The sequence below is a fragment of the Muscardinus avellanarius genome (assembly GCF_963383645.1).
Source record: "Muscardinus avellanarius genome assembly, chromosome: 21".
NCBI classification, from domain to species: domain Eukaryota; kingdom Metazoa; phylum Chordata; class Mammalia; order Rodentia; family Gliridae; genus Muscardinus; species Muscardinus avellanarius.
Genome location: NC_137807.1, coordinates 4807135 through 4828803, shown reverse-complemented (window position 1 = coordinate 4828803; position 21669 = coordinate 4807135). Strand labels below are relative to the sequence as shown.

The window sequence follows — 21669 nt, the reverse complement described above, 5'->3', positions numbered from 1 at the left end:
GTTGAAAAAGACACAGCGGGGTTTAGATGTGGGAGACCTGTGTGGGCTGACGTTAGACAGTCTGGAGTCCAGAAAGGGCACTGGAGAAGCCGGTCTGCAGGACTCACAGGGACAAGGACCCTGAGCAGAAGGAGCTCGGTACAAGCACACAGGCCATGTGTGCATACAGCAGGTGCTCACTGAAGGGTGCACAGACACTATGCTTGTATACAGCAGGTGCTCACTAAAGAGAGGCCCGCCGTGGTGCAGGTGGTGCATCTCCTGTCTCAGCAGGCTGGAAGGCAGCCCAGGGCGAGCATGGAATTCTCTGCAGACTTGGCCCTCCGCTGTCCTTTTCTGTGGATCATGGCGGCTCTCGCCGGCTGATGACTATGACGGCCCCTTCTTGGAACGAGGCTTCGATGCACGCAGTAGAATATGTGGTTTACAGCTGGGCCGGGTGGTGCGTGCCTGTCGTCCCAGTACTTGGGAGGCTGAGACAGGAGGGTCACAGGTTGATGGCCAGTCTCAGCAATTGAGAGAGGTCCTCCGCAACTTAGGGAGACTCTACTTCAAAATGAAAAAATAAAAGGGCTGGGTGTGTAGCTCAGGGGAAGAATGCCCCTGGATTCTATCCTCAGAACACCCCCTGCCCCCAAAAAATAAAGGCCCCAGAGACCTGCCTCATCTCTCTCTCCAGGAGACAGAGAGAAAGGAGTCTATGACCCAGGAAGCCGCCCTCACCTGACGCCCAGCGCCCTGCTTTCTCTGCACTTGGGGCTTCAGGCAAGGTGAATGATACATGTCTGTTGTTTATAAGCCACAGCCTGTGGGTTAATTTTGTTACAACATTTTAGACAGACAAAGGGGGGACCATAGTTTCAACTAGTGGCCAGAGAAAAGGAACGTGTAACCCTCCCACTGAAGCGCAGAGGCTGTGAAGTCTCCTACTCAGACCCCCACCCAGCCCCAGGGCTACATTGACACAAACATGGCGAAGCTTACCCCTGCCTGCGTCCTTCTAACAGGGCTGTTTCCTTACATTCCAGCAGGAAGACAGCAGGGATAGACCCCCGAGAGACCTCACCTGGCAGGTGCTAAGTCTCTGTACCTGAGAGGGGCTCTGTGTTCACGGGGCAGTGGGCATGCTTCCCCCAGGTCGAAACTGCCCCCGCCCAAGATAATTCTAACCAGCATAGGGATCGACCTTTTTGCAGTACGTTGGTATATCTGTTGTAAATAGACTGAAGAATCACTAAACGAGTGATGTGTGCATGTACGCCTCTACCATCTTGTATCCCATTAAGATGTTTGACTACAATGCGCCAATAAAAAATTACAAAAAAAGAACCACTACCCTAATTTTTGGTGAAGCAACATTTCCTTTTAAATGTTAAGTAGCAGCCAGGCACGGTGGCGCACACTTGTAATCTCAGCATTCGGGAGGCTGAGACAAGGAGGATCATGGTTTGTGGACAGCCTCAGCTACTTAGAGAGGCCCTCTGCAACTCAGTGAGACCCTGTTCCAAAATAAAGAATAAAAAACACAGGGCTGGGGGTATAGCTTGGAAGTAGAATGCGACTGGGTTCCATCCCCAGTAGTGCAAAAAAAAAAAAAAAAGTAAGCAGCAGTTTAGTATGGAGTTTATTTTTATTTTTAAATAAAACAAAGAACAGAGCCAGGTATGGTGGCAGGTGCCTGTAGTCCCATGTACTTGGGAGGCTGTGACAGGGGGATCATGGATTCAAGGCTAGCCTCAGCAATGTAGCAGAGACTCTCGGCAACCTAACTGGACCATTTTATTATTTATTTATTTATTTATTTATTTATTTATTTATTTAGTGGTACTGGGGTTCCTAGAAACTCTTCTACCTCCGGGCTACACTCCCAGACCTACTTTATACTTTTATTTGGAAACAGGTTCTCTTAAGCCAGAAGGCGAGGCTGGCTTCAAACCTGTGTCTCCGCCTCCCAAGCGTGTGCCACCATGCCCGGCCAAGACCCTGTTTTAAAACCAACAAAACGGGCTGGGAGTGTAGCACAGAAGTAGAACACCCCCGAGTTCAATCCCTAGGCCCCTCCCCACACTAGGAAAAAAACCAAATAAATAGAAAAACAACTCGCACATCTTGAAATCTCACTAAGTGTCTGGCTAGGATTTCCAAGTTTGTTCTCAAAAACAGGCTTACATGTTAGGGGGGTCTTGCTTTGATTCCCATTTTGCAGAAATGGGAATAAAATAAGAAAATAATAAAATAATGAAACTGAGGCAGAGGGGTGAAGGTACTTGTCCCAGGCCACGCAGCCATTAAGAGGAAGAGGCGGGGCTCACACCAGCAGTCAGGCTAAGCGGCGGAGAGCCCATCTTCTGTTCTCTTCTCTATGTAGAGAAAAGCACCTGGCACCTTCCTAATCCAGTATGACCTTGTCCTGAAGTTACTGCACCCACAAAGCCCTGCTTCCAAGGAATGCATGGGGCACTCTAACTGAGCTATACCCCAGCCTTTTTTGGTTTGGAAACAGGGTCTTGCTAGGTTGCTGAGAGCCCTGCCGTGATGCTGAGATTGGCCTCCAGCCTGTGATCTTCCTGTCTCAGCCTCCCCAGGACTGGGATTAGCCTGAGGCTCTTTTTTGCTGTGCTTTTCACCCAGGGATGGAGGACCTGGCTCCCCCTCAGGCAGCTCGCAGCCTCAAGAGTGAGCAGCAGTCTCCTTTAAGCGGTCTGCTGATTGCCACTTTATTTTTAATTTGATTTTATGCAGCAAGATAGGGATGTGTTCTAGGAGTTTTGAAAGCTTCACGTAAGGGAAATGTTTCCGGGTAAAAAAGCAAATGACCTCATCTAATCCCATCACCGTGATAACTTTGAAACTCTTTGGCATTCCAAGTAAGTGCTCGACACCCAGGAAATTCAATCTAGGCGCATCAGTCCTGGGCAGAGTCTCTCCTCACTCCTGCTGAAACGAGGGTGCTGCCTTCTCCAGGCCTAAAATTTATGCTTAAAAATTATTTTTGCTGCCGGGCGTGGTGGCGCACGCTTATAATCCCCATGCTTGGGAGGAAGAGACAGGAGGATCGCGCAGGTTCGAAGTCAGCTGCGCTGGCTTAAAAGACCCTGTTTCAAAAAAAAAAAAAAAGTATAAAATAGGTCTGGGAGTGTAGCCCGGAGGTAGAAGGGCTTCCAGGAACCCCAGTACCACAAAAAAATATTATTTTTGCTAAGCTGGGTGTGGTAGTGCACACTTGTAATCCCAGTACTTGGGAGGCTGAGACAGGAGGATCACAGGTTCACGGCCAGCCTCAGCTGCTTACTAGGCCATCTGTAACTTAGTGAGACCCTGATTCAAGAATAAAAAATAAAAAATAAAATATTGGGCTGGGGGTGTAGCTTAGAGGTAGAATGCCCCTGAGTTCAATCCCCAGTACTGCTATATATATATATATATATATATATATATATATATATATTATATAATATATAAAAATATATAATATAATATATTGCTGCTTATGGTGGTACATGTCTGTAATTCCAGTTCTTGGAGTCTGAGACAGGAGGATTTTAGGCTCAAGGCCAGCCTCAGCTACTTAGTGAGACCCTGTTTCAAAATAAAGAATAAAATAGGCCTGGGGGGGGGGATAGCTTGGAGGTAGAAAGTTGCTGAGTTCGATCCTGAGTACCAAAAATATTTACTTTTATTTTTAAATAAACTTTAAGGAGAAACCATCGAGGACAACAGGACAAAGAAACCTGTCTGCCCGTCCCCTGCTCTCCTCCTCAGGCTGTTAGCTGGCAGCCTCTGCTCACCACCTGGCAATATCTGATAACATATCTGTGTTTTCACAGGTCGTACCAGCAGCGGGTGCTGCATGCATCCAGAGGGATCTGCCTTCTGCTCCTCTGCAGACGGCCCCCACACCTGGCCCAGGTAAGAGCTTCATGTGAGGTCTGGCGATTTCTGCGGCTCCTTAAAAAGACCACTGCCTCCTTCAGGCTCCGGAAGACCTGGTGCACCTGTGGCCTCCCATCTAGACCTCCCCAGCCCCCAAAGCCTAGTGTGGACAGAGGGAGGCATGGAGGCCCGGGGAGAGGATGCTGGAAAGGCTGCCCCAGCGACCACACCTGCAGCCTTCCTGCCTCTGTGCCAGGCACGATGTCAGCAGGCAGCGGGTCGGCCGCAGTGGCCCCGGGGGCCGGTGTTCTGTGCTTGGCCCTGCAGTGGCCCGGGGCTTCTGCCTGGGTGGTGGGCGCTCTGTGGGACAGCACACAGCAGGTTTTCCTGCTCAGCACATCTTGTTGCTCAGTGGGGTTGGGGTTGCAGCGTGGTGAAAAATGGGGCTGTGTATGGCTCCTCTAGTTGGGACCTTTTTCCTTGGTCTTAGGAAGGGCTGGAGAAGGGTGCTCTTAAGAGGGGACTTTCCCTGTGGGGCTTGCTTGCTTGCTTGCTTCCTTCCTTCCTTCCTTCCTTCCTTTTTTTTCCTCTCCTTCCCTTCCTTCCTACCTTTCTCCTTCCTTCCTTTCCCTTCCTTCCTTCCTTCCTTCCTTCCTTCCTTCCTTCCTTCCTTCCTTTTTTTCTTTTGGTGTACTGAGGATGGAACCCAGGGGCATTTGACCTCCGAGCTACACCCCATCCCTATTTTTTATTCTTTATTTGGAAACATGGTCTCACTGAGTTGCAAAGGGCCTCACTGACTAGCTGAGGCTGTCCGAGAACTGCGATCCTCTTGTCTCAGCCTCCCAAAAGCTGGAATTGCAAGCGTGCGCCACCACGCGTGGCTTGTACCTTTCTTTAAAGCAAGCAAAAACTCAGGAAGTTGACTTAACTTCTTCCAAGACCTAGCCAGCTGTGTCCCTGACTGCAAACAGGCAACACAAGGGTTTTCTTCTTGTTCAGTTTCTTCTTCTTTTTAACGCCTCTAGCATAGCCTGGCGGTGCATATCTGTTATCCTAGTACTTGGGAGGCTGAGGCAGGAGGAAGACAGAATCGAAGCCAGCCTTAGCAGCTCAGAGAGGCCCTCGGCAGTGTAGTGAGATCCTGTTTCCAAATAAAAAAATAAAATAAGGTTGGGGGTGTAGCTTGGAGGTAGAATACCCCTGGGTTCAGTCCCCAGTAAACCCCCTCCCCCCCCACACACACGCGCGTGCAGCCTTATCTTCTAGTAATGCTGGACTTTTCTTGCTGGTTACTTCCAATAAATGTGTCTTTTTTGCAGCTGGCTATAAATGCACTAACACTCATTCTAGAAGAATAACTTTGGAATGTGATTGCTTTCTGCTTACATCTAAAGAGACCCAAAGCCCCCACATGTTTTTCGTCAGCCCCAGATGCTCAGAGACTCCAAGACGATAGAAGGATTAAGGTTTCTCCAAACCGCCTCATGCATGGGCTCTTGGTTAGCACAGCTCCTGATGTGCCCAGCTGCTTCTCGCAGCTGAGGTCAGGTTATATATTCTGGGGAAGCAAAACTGCTGTAACCTGAGCTCCTGAGTCTGGTGTTCAGACCCGAGCGCTACGTGGTCCCGCAGCGATGTCTGCCCGACAGGGTCCTTTGGATGAAGCCAGATTGAATTTATTTGCAGTAACGTGCAGACAAAGGCATTCTGGGTACCGCATTAGTAGCCTTTTCCTGGTGCCTTAAAGGCATTACGAAAATACAATAACCAGAATAATACCGCACTTCAAGGGAACGACTCTCATTGGAAAGTGGGCTGTAATAATGCCTTATATCTTTCGAATGGTTTTGTTTCTGGAGCATTTGAATGTCCTATGCTTTGGGAATAGATAGGCTAGCTAGGAACTGAAAGCTCACATTCTAGAATTGATGTCGGCGTGGGTTCCAAGTCTGCAAACTTTCTCTCTAAAGGGTCAGGGAGAAAATAGTTTCAGGGTCCATGAGCTAGGAAGCATGTTAAGCGACTTCACAGAACCACTTGAAATGTAGACACTTAAAAATGTTAAAATCATTGCTACTGGCTTGGGGCTCAGGGAGCAGATGGCACGTAGCCCGTGGGGGACAGCGGACTCGAGCGGCCAAGGGGAACGGTTCTCCAGCCTCAGTGTGTTTACGAATCCTTGTGGCAGACGGAGCCTTCTGGGTGGACATCTGTTGTCTTTGACCAGTGTCTGTTCTCTATGATTCAGCGAAAGCTTGATTTTTCTCCCAGGATGTACCACGTCCTGTTCTTGGTCAGATTCTGTACTTGTTCCAGGGTCACTCACCCCCCAGCTCCCCAGGCTTTGCTCCTGTTTAACCTCATAAACTGGCTTTTAGGGTGGTACATGATCCAAGCTCTGCCAGTTTTTTTCTTTTTCTTTCCTGTTTTTCGTGTGTGTGTGTGTGTGTGTGTGTGTGTGTGTGTGTGTGTTTTACTAGGGGTGGAACCCAGGGGCTTTCTATTTCCAGGCTATACTCCCAGACCCATTTTATTTTTTATTTGGAAACAGCGTCTAAGTTGCTGAGAGCCTCACTAAGTTACTGAGGCTGACTTCAAATCTGTGATCCTTCTGTCTCAGCCTCCAAAGTACTGGGATTACATGTGTTAGCCACCAAGCCCGGTGCCAGTTGGTTTTAATATTATCAAAGCCCGTATCTCTTTATCCTTATCACCCACGTGTGGTCTGCAGCAGCACCATTGTTATAACCTAGGAGGTTAAACTGGAGCTCCTCCATCACGTGGTGGGCATACCCGTGCATGTTTGAGAAACACGTTTGAATACTTCTAAGTCACATGAAAACCAACTTTAAGTTGGGTTGTGTTTGTAGCCCTTGAATCCTGATTAACCCACCATCCTTAAGGTAATCTAGGCAAATAGCATGTTTTCTGACACATTCTCAGTAGTGAAATCTACTAAGAATAAATAACTGTAACTGCACCGTAAGCTGGACAGAGAGGATTGGGATTTGTCTGCTTTGTGTGTTTATCTATTTATTTATGTGAACCCAGGGGCATTCTACCTCTGAGCTATACCCCCAGACCTTTTTATTTTTATTTATTGTTTTGAAACAGGGTCTCCCTAGGTTGCTAAGAAGCTCACTAGGTTGGTCTTGAACCTGCCATCCTCCTGTCTCAGACTCCCTAGTACTGGGATTAACAGGTGTGTGCCACCATATCCAGCTTGCTTTGTGCATTATAGATGGACACTTAGCCCACAGAAAGCACTATGGAGCCCAAGGCTGACCCATCATCTTGTCGTAGAAGAGGGGATAGAGAAGTTAGGCTTCCCAGGCAAGGAGGAATCGTCAGGAAGAACCTAAAAGGATGCCTCAGGACCAGCACTATTGATAGTCCCTATGCCATTTCAGTAACGCAGTGTAATCAAGAAGAGATTTCATTGCCTGAGGTTCCCCCAGAATTTGGGGATTATTTGTTGCCGTAGCACAGCCCGGCTCATCCTGACTAATACACAGGATAGCCCAAAGTTTCCTCACCAAAAAGGAGCAGGAGAAAAGAAGACTTGAAGAAGAAAGTAAGCAACAACGAACTTGGTACAGGGACAGAGAAAGCAAATATCTCGACAGCACTGCGAGAATTCTCGAAGCTGAGAGAGGTACGCTAAGGAACTGAAGCTAGCAACTCCCAGGGTGGAGAAAGAGGAGGGACCCTGGGTGTAACTGCCCCATAAAATACTACAGCACACATCCTGGAAAGAAAGGAGGACGCAAGCACGGCATTGGGCACCCGGACACCGCAGCATCCAGGACGGCACGTCTTACCATGGCGAGGGGCACGATGCCCACCAGGTCCTTCTGGCGGATGAAGATCTCAGACACGGCGATGTCCGTGGTCCCCTTCCGTGGGTATTCCACCTGCCACGTGATGGGCTGCGTCCCCGAGAGGCTGCTGAAGCTGGCTATCTCAAAGTTCATCTGCACCACCTCGTTGAAGAGGCTGCTGTTTCTGCAAAGGGGATGGAGAAAGGGTGTTAGGCCGTCTTTGTCCTCAGGTCCTTTCTCTCTCCTGTTGGCTTTCTGCATCTCTTTCTGATACTCAGAAAAGAAATTCAACAGGATGTCTCTCTGGCCCTCCCTGGCTCAGGAGCAGAGCCAGCCTAGCAGTCCTGATGTAGCAGCAGCTGCCTCGTCAGCAGCTCTGCTGAGGAAGGATAGGTATTGTTGCAGGAGAGAGGACAGAAACAGTGTTTCTCCCTTTGGCTTTGAAAGTCATCCTGCTACCTGAGTTTTCTGGGCAACAATATTACTATTTTAAGGTGTTTTGCTCACGTAAACATAAAAATAAAAATGAAGCCAGGCCTGGTGGTGCATGCCTGTAATCCGAGTACTTGGGAGGCTGAGACGGGAGGACCCCAGGTTCGAGGACAGCCTTAGCAACGTTGCATGACTCTTAGCAATGTAGCAAGGCCCTGTTTGAAGCTGGGCATGGGGATGCACGCCTATCATTCCAATGCTTGGGAGGCTGAGAGGGGAGGGTTGCAAGTTTGAGGACAGCCTCAGCAACCTTGTGAGACCCTGTTTCAAAATAAAGTAGGCTGGGGATGTAGCTCAGAGGTAAAAGTGCCTCTGGATTAAGTTCTCCCATAACACACACACACACACACACACACACACACACACACACACACGAACAAAAATGTCAGACTACTGTTAATAAGTATTCACCATGGTCCAGGCACTAGACCAGGCCCCATGCACGCATGATCTCCAATTGCAGTCAAAACCCCTGGCGTGCCTGGTTACCAGGGCTCCCATTTCATACATGTGCTGAAGCAGATACTCCTATTCCTCTGCCAGTGTGTTTGCATAAAATAGATCCCCAGCCACGCTAGAGGGGAAAAAACCAACGAAGTACCTGTTTTTTTTTTTTTGTTTGTTTGTTTTTGTTTTTTGTTTTTTGTTTTTTGTTTTCAGTACTGGAGATGGAACCCAGGAGCATTCTTCTTCTGAATGACACCCCCTTGCCTGATATTTTATTTTATTTTATTTTATTTTATTTTATTTTATTTTATTTTATTTTTGGTGGTACTGGGGTTCCAGGAAGCCCTTCTGCCTCCGGGCTACACTCCCAGACCTATTTTTACATTTTTATTTGGAAACAGGGTCTCCTAAGCCAGCGCGCGCGGCTGGCTTCGAACCTGCGCGATCCTCCTGTCTCTGCCTCCCAAGCGCGGGGATTACAAGCGTGCGCCACCACGCCCGGCCGAAACAGGGTCTCTTAAGCCAGCCGAGGCTGGCTTTGAACCTGCGCGATCCTCCTGTCTCTGCCTCCCAAGCGCAGGGATTACAAGCGTGCGCCACCACGCCTGGCATTATTCTTTGTTTTTGTGAATCAGGGACTCACTGAGTTGCAAAGGGCCTCACTCAGTAGCTGAGGCTGCCCACGAACTGCGATCCTCCTGTCTCAGCCTCACAAATGCTGGGATTACAAGTGTGTGACAGTACGCACAGCCCAAGCACCTATTTAAAACATGCTGCAGTTCCCGCTGGGATGCCCACCACCTGTGAGCCAGCTAAGCTTTATATTAGTTTTAGAATAATAATAATAATAATAATAATAATAATAATAACAATAACAACACAGATAGAAATTGGAGGCAAAGTTTATCCACCCAGGAGCTGGGCAGAATTGTAAGCAGAGCAACTTGAAGACAAGACCCTAATGCATCAAGCTTTCAGGGAACTGGGGCCTCAGACAAAGAGAGGTGGGAGAGCTACAGAGGGTACTTGGAGACCTCGGGAATGCTCCAGAGGGCGAGGGCCAGAGGAGGGGGCCCCACAGAGTAAGGAGCCCGGAGGCCCCGGGGTTGAGCAGGTCCACTCACACAAGGGACGTACAGAACATAAGCTTTGGTCTGTCTACTTTTGTGTATTGTGTGACTTTCCAGCCCTTTTCCATGGCTACGCACCTTACCTTCTTCATGTCTAAGGAACGCAGTCGGGATGTGTTCACAGGACGGGGAAGGGAACTATACACTGACGTGTGACCCTTTCCTGGAGACAAGGGTAGAAGCCTGTCTGGCGCTCGCCACCTCTGTTCTGTTTCTTTTTAGGGACATTCCCGCCATCAAGGATAGTGAGTGAGAGATTGTTCTAGAGAAGCCAGCACTCTGGGTTTTGCTGTGACATCTCTGCTTTTTAAGCAGAAAGAGCTTCAACTTTAAGCAGGGATGTAGCTTAAGCCACCTCCCTGTGACTGTCTGTTTGCTGTCTCTGGCTCAGGAACACCCGTGGGCACAGGTTTGTCCTGGCACCTCTGTCTAGCTGTCTCTTCCATCTTTCTAGGGGAGTTTTTACAGAAGGGCTCTGACTTGGAGGTAGAAGACGCCTGTCAAGAGGATGACGGAACACGGTAACTTTCTAGGTGGGTCCCCACGACCCTGATAGTGCCCCAAGGGGATGAAGGAGAGACGGAGGTGGGAATGGGGTTGGTCCTTAACACCACCTTATCCTCACATCTTTGAGCTGCGGTAAGAACAGCTATAGCTCTAGGTGTGATGTGGTGCTTAAGAAAGAAGAAATCACAAAAAGGGGAAGATAAAGGAGGAAGGAGAAGAGAGCTTAGGAACCAGAACCAAGACTATATCAATGGCCCTTTAAGGGAGATAACAATGTGTGTCAGGGGCCATGCTTGCAAACAGACTCTCCAAAATCCGATCCTAACTTCCCCCATTAGTGACTGGGTGATGGTGGACATCCCTACCTCCTTTTCCCTACTTGAAAAATGGGATGGCTAATCCCCCCCATTTCCAAGAGTTGATAGGGGGATTAAATAAATGCACGCACATGTCCAAAGCACTTGGAACAGAGCTCAGCGCCCGCGAGCATCCACAAACATTAACTGTTATGTTTTAGCAGGATCAGACTCCGCAGTCATGCCCAGTGACTGCAGGGACCCTCCACGAGGATGTGTTTGTAAAGCTGGCCTAGGGGCTTTCTGAGAACAAGGTGGACGCTGCTCCTTGTTATAAGCTGGGCACATTGGCGGTGCATAGCATGTATTTACTAAGGACCTGTCTTTGTCAGACACAATTGATGCACATAAAGCTGGTAGGGGACCAAGAAAAGAAGAAACCTGCCTGCCATGCTTTCTGTGGCTTTTGCCTTTGTACGGTCTCTGGCCACACTGAAACATCTGCTAAGCTCCTGTCTTGGGACACCAGGAGGTATCCACATCAGGTGCTGTGGGGCCCGTGATATAGTTGGAGTAAGAATGAGAGGAATCTAAACACACGAGTGACTTCAGAGAGAACCCAAGAATCACCACTTGCTAAAATCAATAGCGTACGCTTATTGCAGTAACTCTTGAAAGAAATTTTCAAAATTGGCTTTAAAAAGCTCTTACTCAAAAGCAAATACATTTCCCCCGTCAGCCACAATAACATTTGGACCCCTGGAAATCCAATCTACCAAATCTCTTATCTACTGAAATCTATAGGGTAAAAAAAAATAGAGTCTGGGATTGTGTTAAAAGACCAACAGGGCTTTACACCTCCCCACTATGTGGGGTAAGGGATTTTAGCTCCAAAGTCATCAGTCACGGTGGGAAGCTTGGTGCTTGCAGAAAGAAGAGAGACTATAAACCAAGAAATGGGACCTATACCGGGGAAGCCGCTCCGATTAGGCTTCAGTTTTATTCTAGTGTATGTGGGTTTTGTGATACTGGGGATCAAACCCAGGGACATCTTACCCTGGAGCTATTCCCCAGCTCTGTTTATTTGTTATTTGGAAACAGGGTCTCACTAAGTCGCCGAGGGCCTCGGGAAGTTGCTGAGGCTAGCCTGTAACCTATGACCCTCCTGGCTCAGCCTCCCAAGTACTGGGATTACCAGTGCGAGCAACTGCATCTGGCTTCACGTGTATTTCAAGAAGGCAGCGGAGAACAGGTGCTTCCCATGGACCCAGGTTCACTCGGAGGCTAGTGCCAGGGAACTCTCCGTGGTGCTGAAACCCAGGGCTTCGGATGACATGCAACAGATAATACGTAGGGCTGACCTATAGAATAAAGCCAATTGAGACGAGCGTGGTGGCGCATGCTTGTTATCCCAGTATCTGGGAGGCTGAGACAAGATGATCAAGGTTTGTGGGAAGCCTCTGCTACTTAGTGAGGCCCCCTGCAACTTAGGGAGACCCTGTTTCAAAATAAAGAATGAAAAACAGGGCTGGGGGTGTAGGTTGGAGGTAGAGTGCCCCTGGGTTCCATTCCCAAGCTGATGATGGTGAAGATGATGATAAATAATAATAAAGCAAACTGAATAAACGTCTCAAAATTACCAGGAAGGACAGAGGGAAATAAATAGGGAAATGTGGGGGGAAAGGGGGGTTTGCAAGTCTAGAACCTCAGGTATCACCAGTCCCAAAGAGGGCACTGCCACCGAGTCCAAAGTGCATGTCTGTCTAGCTTGGTTCTTTGCACTGGTGATGCCCACTCAGAGCCCTGAACGAGGGCATACAACAGGCTCAGATGAGGTGACATGCCCTCATCCAATACACCAGGGCAGCAAGAGGGGCTACCTGTCCCTTCCCCACTCTCTACAATTAGCAGGAAGGGCCTGGGACAACATCAGAGTTTTGAGGAGCAAAGCTGATGAAGGCTGCCCTGCTTTTAAGCACACCTGGATTACAATCGGGGGCCTTCCATAGAGCCCAACTCCATAAGGAATAAACTTATTGTGTCCTAGCTTTCTTGCAGGGTGCCCCTCTGCCTTCTGCTGCTTCTGAATATTCCTTAGTTTGTTTGCACAGCTTTATGGGGTACTATAAAATATCGGTATCAGCTTTCATCACCAGCAACGAACCAAGCTTCTTTATTTGTACCCAAGTCCTGGCCGTGAGTAAGGAGGCGGCCATTGCTCCAAGGGAAACCTGGTCCACCTGGGTCAAGTTCGGGAAGAGTGCAGCAGAGCCCAAGTCACGCTTCACCCTGAAACACCTTAGATAACTAGGAAGGAGCTAGGCTCAGGTTTCTGTCTGCAGTAGCATGAGGTCTTAGGGAGTGCAGAAGCCTACAACCGCACCATCACATTGCACACTGGAAGGGAGAGCGGAGATTAGAAACGCCCACAACATTCACTAGCTGAAGTTAAGCACAGATGAACAACTGATTACTGAGTGACCATTCTGAGCCTGGTCCTGGGATTCATAATGTTTTCATCATCCAAACCCTGATAATGGAATTCTGTCTCTGCCACTACTTCTCTCTCTCTCTCTCTCTCTCTCTCTTAAACCACTTTCCCCCAGGTTGTGCATTCTGACTCTCTGCCTTACTCCAACACAACCAAGCATCCCTCTGCACAGGGTCTGGTACTTGCCTTCCTCCTTGGTTCACCTCTGACAGCATTTCTTCTGCTGTTCATGGCTCACTCTTCTTTATAGTCACCCAATACTTGGGGCTCCCCCAGCCACTTCATCTATAAGACCACATGATGCATTATGCACCCAGAGGCATGTGGCGGACACTATGAGCCTCCTCTTTCTCCAGTGCCAGCCTGGACATCATTCTCCCCCATCCGCCACACTGTCATGCTGGCCCATGAGCCGCGCTCGGCAAATATTTATAAAATGAGCAATGGATGTGGGATTGCTTCAGAAGCCACACCGAGCTCCCTGGTCTTCACACTTCCACTAGTCGGGTTAATATTAATTTCTACCCAAGATGGGAGTCAGAATCCCTGCTTCACAGGAGAGGAGGGCAGGAGCAGCCTTTGAAGCTATCAGCGATTCCAGAAGCGTTGAACCCGTTCCAAGAGCCTGGCACCAGGCAAGAGCCCGCTGGAGAAATTCCAGCGCGGACATGCTCCAAGGTCCACTACTAAAGTTTGCATTTCCAAAATATCACAGAAGACAGACAACTGGATCTGCTCCAGCGCTGCCGCTATTGAATTTTATGCCTGCTAAGCTCGACTAAATACATAATGAAGAGGCTGAATTAACTATGCAAAATTGTAATTTACAGTTAATGTTTGTAATTGATGAGCTGCGGGTCTCTGTGGTACCATTAACGGCGGGATGAGAGAGCCCTCAAGGGAATAAGGAAAGTTTTTCACTTCAAAAGCAGAAGGCTTCTGCTACCCAGCAACCCACCCGTTTGTCATCCATCAGCAGGTATTTAAGGAGCATGGCTTTGCATTATCCACTGTGTGGAGGTAAGATGGGAACCTCTGTAGTTGTGGTAGGCCCAGGATGGCCTCAGGGAGTCCCCAGATACCGACAACCCTCTTCATACTTACTTGGCTAAGGACATGAAGAGATTAATCAAGTCCAGGGGCCACTCTGCACTCATTCTGGGTTCCTTCTTTGGCATCTGGCAGCAGTGACATTTTCCAAGCAGGAAGGGCTCTGCTAGGGCTTAGAAAACCACCTAGCTCTTGCTCTACCACCTGTCTTAGTGCCTGGCCTGCAGGTCATATACTAGCATTTACCCCAACAGCCTCCACCCTCCTACTTAAGGTCCTCAACCCCGGCTGCATGATAAAAATCTTGATAACCTTGGAGAAAGATGCCAGTGGATTTTTGAAAGCTCTCTCCATTTCAGATTCAAATGGGCTTGGGGAGGGGGCCTGGATGCCAATTTTCTTTTTGGCAAGACTTTCAGGAACTCATTTTTCTTTTTGGCATGACTTTTAGGAAGTACTCTGTTTTGTTTTTGCTTTCGTTTTTAAGGAAGAGTATCCAATGTCAAGGTCTTATTCTTGTTCTCTAGTCAGCAGTGGCAAGATGAGAGTCTCATTCCATCAAAAACCCAAAGGCAGGGCTGAGGGAGTCCTAGCCCATCGTCCCTGCCCTGGGCCTCCCAGTGCTTTGTGGACAGCGCTGCCACCAGGTCCCACGGCTAAAGCAGAAAGCTTCCTCTACTCGGCATCCTGAGTAGGAGAGGAGGCCAGGAACATCCTTTGAAGATGTCAGCTTTTCCAGAAGCATTGAACTCTACCCCAAAAGCCAGAACTGAAGCCATAATAGAACATTCTGCAGAGGAGATTTGATTTGAGTTATTAAGATTGGTGGAGCAGACAGAGGAAATGGGGGTGTTGAGGTCACCAGCAAGAGGAATAACCTATTGCCTTCAGCATGAGGGACAGAGGATGGGGAAGGGGTCCAGGGGGCTGGGTCACTAATCAAGAGATGGGTCCTTTGGGGAGCTATCTGGTGAGAGCTGGAGTCACGGAAGAAAAGAGTTGCCGGAGACACCCTTGGAAGAAGAGAGTGTGTCGACGTCCTCTTCTGTCTTCCTGTCCTCTCCCATGGACGGCTTAGTCCAGCCTGAAAATTGGGTCCTGTGCCATAATCCACTCAGTGAGGAACCCCGGAGAGTGCAGTTTGCAGGGGTCACAGAGTGATGGATCGAGACCAGAGGCGCATCCAGACAGTGCAGTGCTCCCAGCTCTCAGCAAACACCTCCACTAAAGTGAGGTCAGCTGAATGCCGCTCAGTGGAATTTCAGAAATTAGGGCAACTGCACCAAGTCAGGGAGGCAGGGAGAGAAGGCTTTCTCAAAGCAGTGCCTTTGAACGGAGACTTGAATGAAAAGTGGGAGTGAGCCAGAGAGATACTGTAAGCCAGGCTCCTCTGAGTTGCTGGGAGAAGGTGGTGGTCCGGGTGTAGACTCTCTCTAGCACATGGAGGGGCCAGCAGGAGGTGGATGGATCTCTCTCATCTCAGAGATTCCCAGTAGACATGCTAGAGCAGAGCATGGAAGTCTGGCAGTCTTCTTCCAAGGAAAAATGTTTCCCCATTCGCGTGTGGCCAGTGGGGCTGGACCAGGCTGTGCCCTTCTGGGTCCTTGCCAACAGGAGCAGTTGATAAGGAAGAGGAGGGCGATGTGAGCGAGGGCCTTGCGGTGGTGATGCTGGCTCGCCCACCTGCCTTGAGCCCTTGCTGCAGTGACCAGAGCTTTGCTCATATTCTGTTCTTTCCCAAGCCTCTCTCTCAGCCTCTGCTGCACCCCGGACCTCAGGATCTATTCTATCTTGGGCTGAGCCAGATTCAGCTTCTGTTGATTTGAAACAGCCTCACCCAATCATCTGTTTGGCTGTCATGTTGGCACCTCCCTGGGCCTCAGTTTCCCCTTTTCTAGAATCAGGATATGGAAAGCGGCCAGTGCCGCGCTCTAACTCTCCGGCTGACGGGGCTGTTTATCTTATAGCTGACATCTATGCCGGGAAGCCCAAGCCCAACAAGTTCCAGAGAGGTCCCTGCGCTGCTCACAGCACCTGCAAGCCACATCAGCCTCGCCCACCTCTAAACACCTCCTCGTGTTCTAGCAACGCCATCCAAGGCAGCCTGGCTTAAAAGGCAGCAGATATCACGAACACATCTCCTCCATAAGCTATCCCCTAGACACAGCAAGAGGATCAGAGAGTAGGAAAACCGCATCAGACAGAAAAAATCTGCATAGGATCAAAACGAGCGCCTCCCACGCTGCACGAGGAAGCCCTGTTTCTCTCCCAGCTACACATTTTAAAGAAGGCATGTTTGCTCTCAGCAGCTATCCCTTCTCAGAAGAGAAGAATGTGCCACCACCCAGTCCGGCTTGGGCTTCGCTGGTGCAGCCACAATGGCGAGCCGCGGGGCACTTTTCAAATTCAAAGCACTGAAGTCATAATGACTTAGCTACAGCCCTCCCTGGGGACCTCCAATTTAGAAAGAAAAAGAGAGAAAAAAAAGCCATTCTTAGGTGTCTTGGAAACAGCCCAAATGGAGAGTCTTCAAGATGCTAAAATGAACTGCGTCCTTTGAGAAATCAGTTTAAAGGCTGCAATTTCATCTTAGAGTAAACTCTGGTTAGGGGACTCCCGGACTGACGGCTGTGGGGAATTGGATAACACTGTGTTCACACCGGAGATGGAAAACATCATCCTGCTGAAAAATGACTTCGATCCCAGAGCCCTCCTTGTACCGAGCGTTACAAAACGGCCGTGACAGCTGTTCTCTCCTCTGGTCCTCTATTCCCAGCCTCGGTGAGGAGGGACGTTCTGCGGGGCTCTCCAGGAGCGGTCGGGAGGTCTCCAGCTATCTCCCCTCACGCCGCAGCACACGTTCTTTTCAGAACTATTTACTAAGTACCTATGGTACGCAAAGCAGGTTTTAAGGACAGGAAGTGTAGAAGAATAAGAAAGGGCCTTTTTTCCCCTTATGGATCTTCAGATTGTCTATTTGTTTTTGCATTGAACACTGAAACCAGAGTCATTATTTGAGTTTGATCCCCCCCCCCATCCACATTCAAGAAGAAATCAAAGCTAGGTGTGATGGTGCACGTTTGTCATCCCAGCATTCGGGAAACTGAGACAGGAAGATCACAGTTCGTGGCCAGCCTCAGCTACTTAGTGAGGCCCTTTGCAACTCAGTGAGACCCTGATTCAAAACAAAGAATAAACAGTAGGGCAGGGGGTGTAGCTCAGAAGTAAAATGTCCCTGGGTTCCATCCTCAGTATAAAAAATAAATAAATAAAAAAGAACTAGGAGCCTCTATTTAGCTGTAAGTGAAGAATTAATGAATAAACAACCAATCTTTTTCAGAGGGAAAGGAGACTTTAAAGCCATTAGTTTTTGATTCTCCAGACTTTGCATAATTTCTTCACCTTTAAAAGAAAACCTCACAAAAATGTTTGTAGCCATTTATAAGTTGCAGAGGGCCTCACTAAGAAGCAGAGTCTAGCAGTGAACCTGCGATCCTCCTGTCTCTCTCAGCCTCCCAAGCACCAGGATTACAACCGTGTGCCACCATGCCCAGGTAAGTTTTAAAAGTTTTTGAAACAGGGTCTCACGAAGTTGCTGAGGCTTTCCTCCAGCATGAGGTCCTTCCCTCTGTCTCAGCCTCTCAAGTTCTGGGATAACAGGTGTGCTCTACTGTTCTATGCCTGGCTAGAGCGCGCTCTCGTAGGGCGAAGATGTGACGTAGGCACCGCTGTTCTTGTGACAGTCATCCAGGCCTTGGCTCGGCTCTCCAAACTTCAAATTTGGAATGCACACCCCCTGCGTGTTGTTCTGCCAGATTTGGCGTCCATTCTCTCCGTGACTGACCTTGTGATGTCTCCGTCAGTGATTTCAATTTTTCTCCAGTGCGCGTGCGCTGAATTAGCAGAGAACTTTGCATCAGTTCGCCCAGCAGGAAAGGAGACTGGCAGCCAATACAGGATCATTAGATACGGCCTCGGGGCTGCAGTGAGCCCTGCAGCCCCAGGCTGTGCTCAGAACGACCGTCACAGGGACTCCCAGCGAACGACAGCGATGGCGTCACTTTATCACCATGCCGCAACTTGACTGACTTAGGAGTGTGTCCCAAATACCGTCATCTGCTACAGTGTGAATGCCTGTGTTCCCCAGAAGCTCATGGGCTAAAATCCTAACTTCTAAGAAGATGCATTTGGAGGCAGGGCTTTGGGGAGTGATTAGGTCATGAGGGTGGGGCGCTTGTGACTGGCATTAGTGTCTTATTATTTTTTTTTTTGTATTTTCTTTTCCAATCTTTCCAGTGCATCTTAAGGTACTTTTTATTTTATTTTATTTCATTATTTTATTTTATTTTATTTTAGCAGTACTGGGGGTGTAACCCAGGGGCATTCTACCTCTGAGCAACACGCCCAGCCTATATATTTTTTATTTTGAAACAGGGTCTCACTGAGTTGCAAAGGCCTCACTAAGGAGCTGAGGCTGTCCTTGAACCTCCATCCTCCTGTCTCAGCCTCCCAAATGGTGAGATTATAAGCAAGTACCACAATGCCTGGCCACTTTTTTTTTTTTTTTGTGGTACTGGGGATGGAAACCTTCTGCCTCCGAGCTATACTCCCAGACCTATTTTTTAAAATATATTTTTATTTGGAAACAGGGTCTCTTAAGTCAGCGAGCTTGGCTTCAAACCTGCGTGATCCTCCTGTCTCTGCCTCCCAAGCACAGGGATTACAAGTGTGCGCCACCACACCCGGCAATTTTTAAAAAATATACTTTCATTGGTGCATTGTAGTCTCACATCACAATGAAGTTCAGAGTGGTAGGGACAGACATGCACACAGCACTTGTGCCTTATAAAAGGGACACAGAAACTCGTCATGGTGGTGTACACCTATAATCCCAGTCCCCGGGAGGCAGAAACAGGAGGATTGCAGGTTTGAGAACAGCTTCAGCAAGTAGTGGGACTCTCAGCAACTTGGCGAGACTCTGTTTCAAAATGATGATGATGATGGTGGTGGTGATGATGATGATGGTGATGATGATGATGACGATGATAATGATAACAATGTTGATGATGATGATGATGATGATGACGATGATGATGGTGATGATAATGATAACAATGTTGATGATGGTGATGATGATGATGACGATGATGATAATGATAACAATGTTGATGACGACGATGATGATAACGACGATGATGATGATGGTGATGACAATGATGATGGTGATGACGATGATGATGGTGATAATGATGATGACGACGATGATAATGATAACAATGTTGATGATGATGGCGATGATGATGACGATGACGATGTTGATGATAATGATAACAATGTTGATGACGATGATGATGATGACGATGATGATAATGATAACAATGTTGATGATGATGATGATGATGATGATGATAATGATAACAATGTTGATGACGATGATGATGGTGATGACGATGTTGATGATAATGATAACAATGTTGATGATGATGACGATGATGATGGTGATGACGATGTTGATGATAATGATAACAATGTTGATGACGATGATGATGATGACGATGATGATAATGATAACAATGTTGATGATGATGATGATGATGTTGATGATAATGATAACAATGTTGATGACGATGATGAGGATGATAATGATAACAATGTTGATGATGATGACGATGATGATGGTGATGATGGTGGTGATGATGGTGATGATGTCGATGATGATGATAACAATGTCGATGATGAAGGTGGTGATGATGGTGATGATGTCGATGATGATGGTGATGATAACAATAATGATAATGACGATGATGATGATGACGATGACAATGATGATAACAATAATGACGATGACAATGATGATGACGACAATGATGATGATGATGGTGATGATGACGACGATGACGACGATGATGATGATGGTGATGATGATAGGGTAGGGCTAGGGTATAACTGAGAGGTAGAATGCCCCTGGGTTCAACCCCCAGTACCACTAAAAATCAACTATAAAAAGGGAGCCCAGAGAGCTGCTTGCACCTCCTGCCAAGCGGGTGCGATGGGAAGACACCATCTGGGCAAGGTGAACCGGTTTCAGACACCAAATGTGCTGGTGCCTAGATCTTGGACGCGCAGCCAAGATCTTAGTGCCATCACCCCTGTGGTTTAGAGGATGCCTGTCTGAACGGCTTGTTGTAGCAACAGGAAGGCGCTAAGACCTCATCTTCCATGAGACCTTGGGGAATCAATGCTTTTGTGGCTCACGTGACCCCTGTGACCTGGACACTGCACACAGGACCACCTCGAGGACATGGCCTCTGATGGGAAAAACAACAGGTGATCTGTCTGCACAGAGAAATTTCCCCTCCATTCCCCTTCCTCCTTCATCAACCCAAATATGTGTACAAACGGCCCTGGAAATCAGGAGTAGCAACGTAAGCTCGGGGCCTGCAGGTGCTGGGCTCTACCCCTCCCTGGTCCCTATGGCCTCTGAACCCTAGTGGGCAGCAGCTGTCCAGAAGAGGTGCTCAGAGACAGAGGTCAGAGACACCCAGCCGCGCTGGTGCCCTTTAATGCCACAGGGAGTCTGAGCCGGGGCTCGAACTAAGAACCGCTGTTGGCCTTTGGGGTGAGGGAAACAGAGAGGACTACAGGGCTGGAAGCTCAGGTGCGTGCTGCCAGACTCCTCCTTTCTGTGTAGGATCGTGTGCATTCTTGTGTTTACCTAAGAGAAACACCTTCCCTCCCGTTGGCTTAGCTGCCTGCTTAATAATTGCCAGAACTTAACTCTCCTCTTTTCTTTCCTTTCCTTTTCTTTCCCTTTCTTTACTCTTCTTTTTTCCCCACAAAGGACCCAATTGTTTTCCTTAACAGAGAAAAGTGGGGGAAAACATGGTCCCTGGGGAGGCCAAGTCTTGCCCGTCATCTAGCAAGACTGAAGTTAAGGTGGCAGCTTGGCGGTTCTCTTTGCTTATGTAATAGTAGAAAAATACAAGCCCAAATCCCATTTTACCCTGTAGCTAATAATCTTTTTAACTGTAACAGAGCAGAATTCTAGTCTTGCAAAGTAGGTCACAGGTTGCTAAATATACACCGCTAAATTTATCTCTATAATACAAACTGTGCGTTTACAAAAAAAAAAAAAAGAACCCATGTATGAATGTAAATACATTCTATAAATCGCACGGAAGCACGCAGCACATATTTATTATATATATTGCTAAAGTAAGCATCTTTGGTGATTGCGACTGGCTTTTTTTTGACATTTAAAAAGGACGTTTTAAAATGTAACGTGTGCACAGAGGAACAAAAGATTTCAACGTCGCACAAAAAAGAGATGTAGGGAGTAGGGAGAATGAGTCTCCCTGCCTCTTCTAACATTTAATTGCTCAAGTCTTCACCCACTGTCTCGCGTTCCAGAGATTTGCTGTGCATTCGCAGACGGGTCCTGCGTTGTCTGCAGTCGTGGTGAGATACACACGACCATTTGTCAGCGTACCTTCCGTGGCTGCGCACATTCACAGCGCCGCGCGGCCACCGACGCCATCCACCACCAGGTCTCTTTGCTT

The 21669-nt window shown here is 48.2% G+C and overlaps 1 protein-coding gene across 1 annotated transcript in view; it reads right to left on the bottom strand.

Annotated features, from left to right (window-relative positions):
• TMEM132C (transmembrane protein 132C) overlaps positions 1-21669 on the bottom strand; it is a gene marked incomplete at both ends in the record, with an annotated part of 267928 nt that overhangs the window by 36416 nt on the left and 209843 nt on the right. The window contains one exon of the mRNA XM_080717639.1: positions 7698-7881. Coding sequence (XP_080573765.1) covers positions 7698-7881 — 184 coding nt within the window. The remainder of the gene's footprint in view (positions 1-7697; positions 7882-21669) is intronic.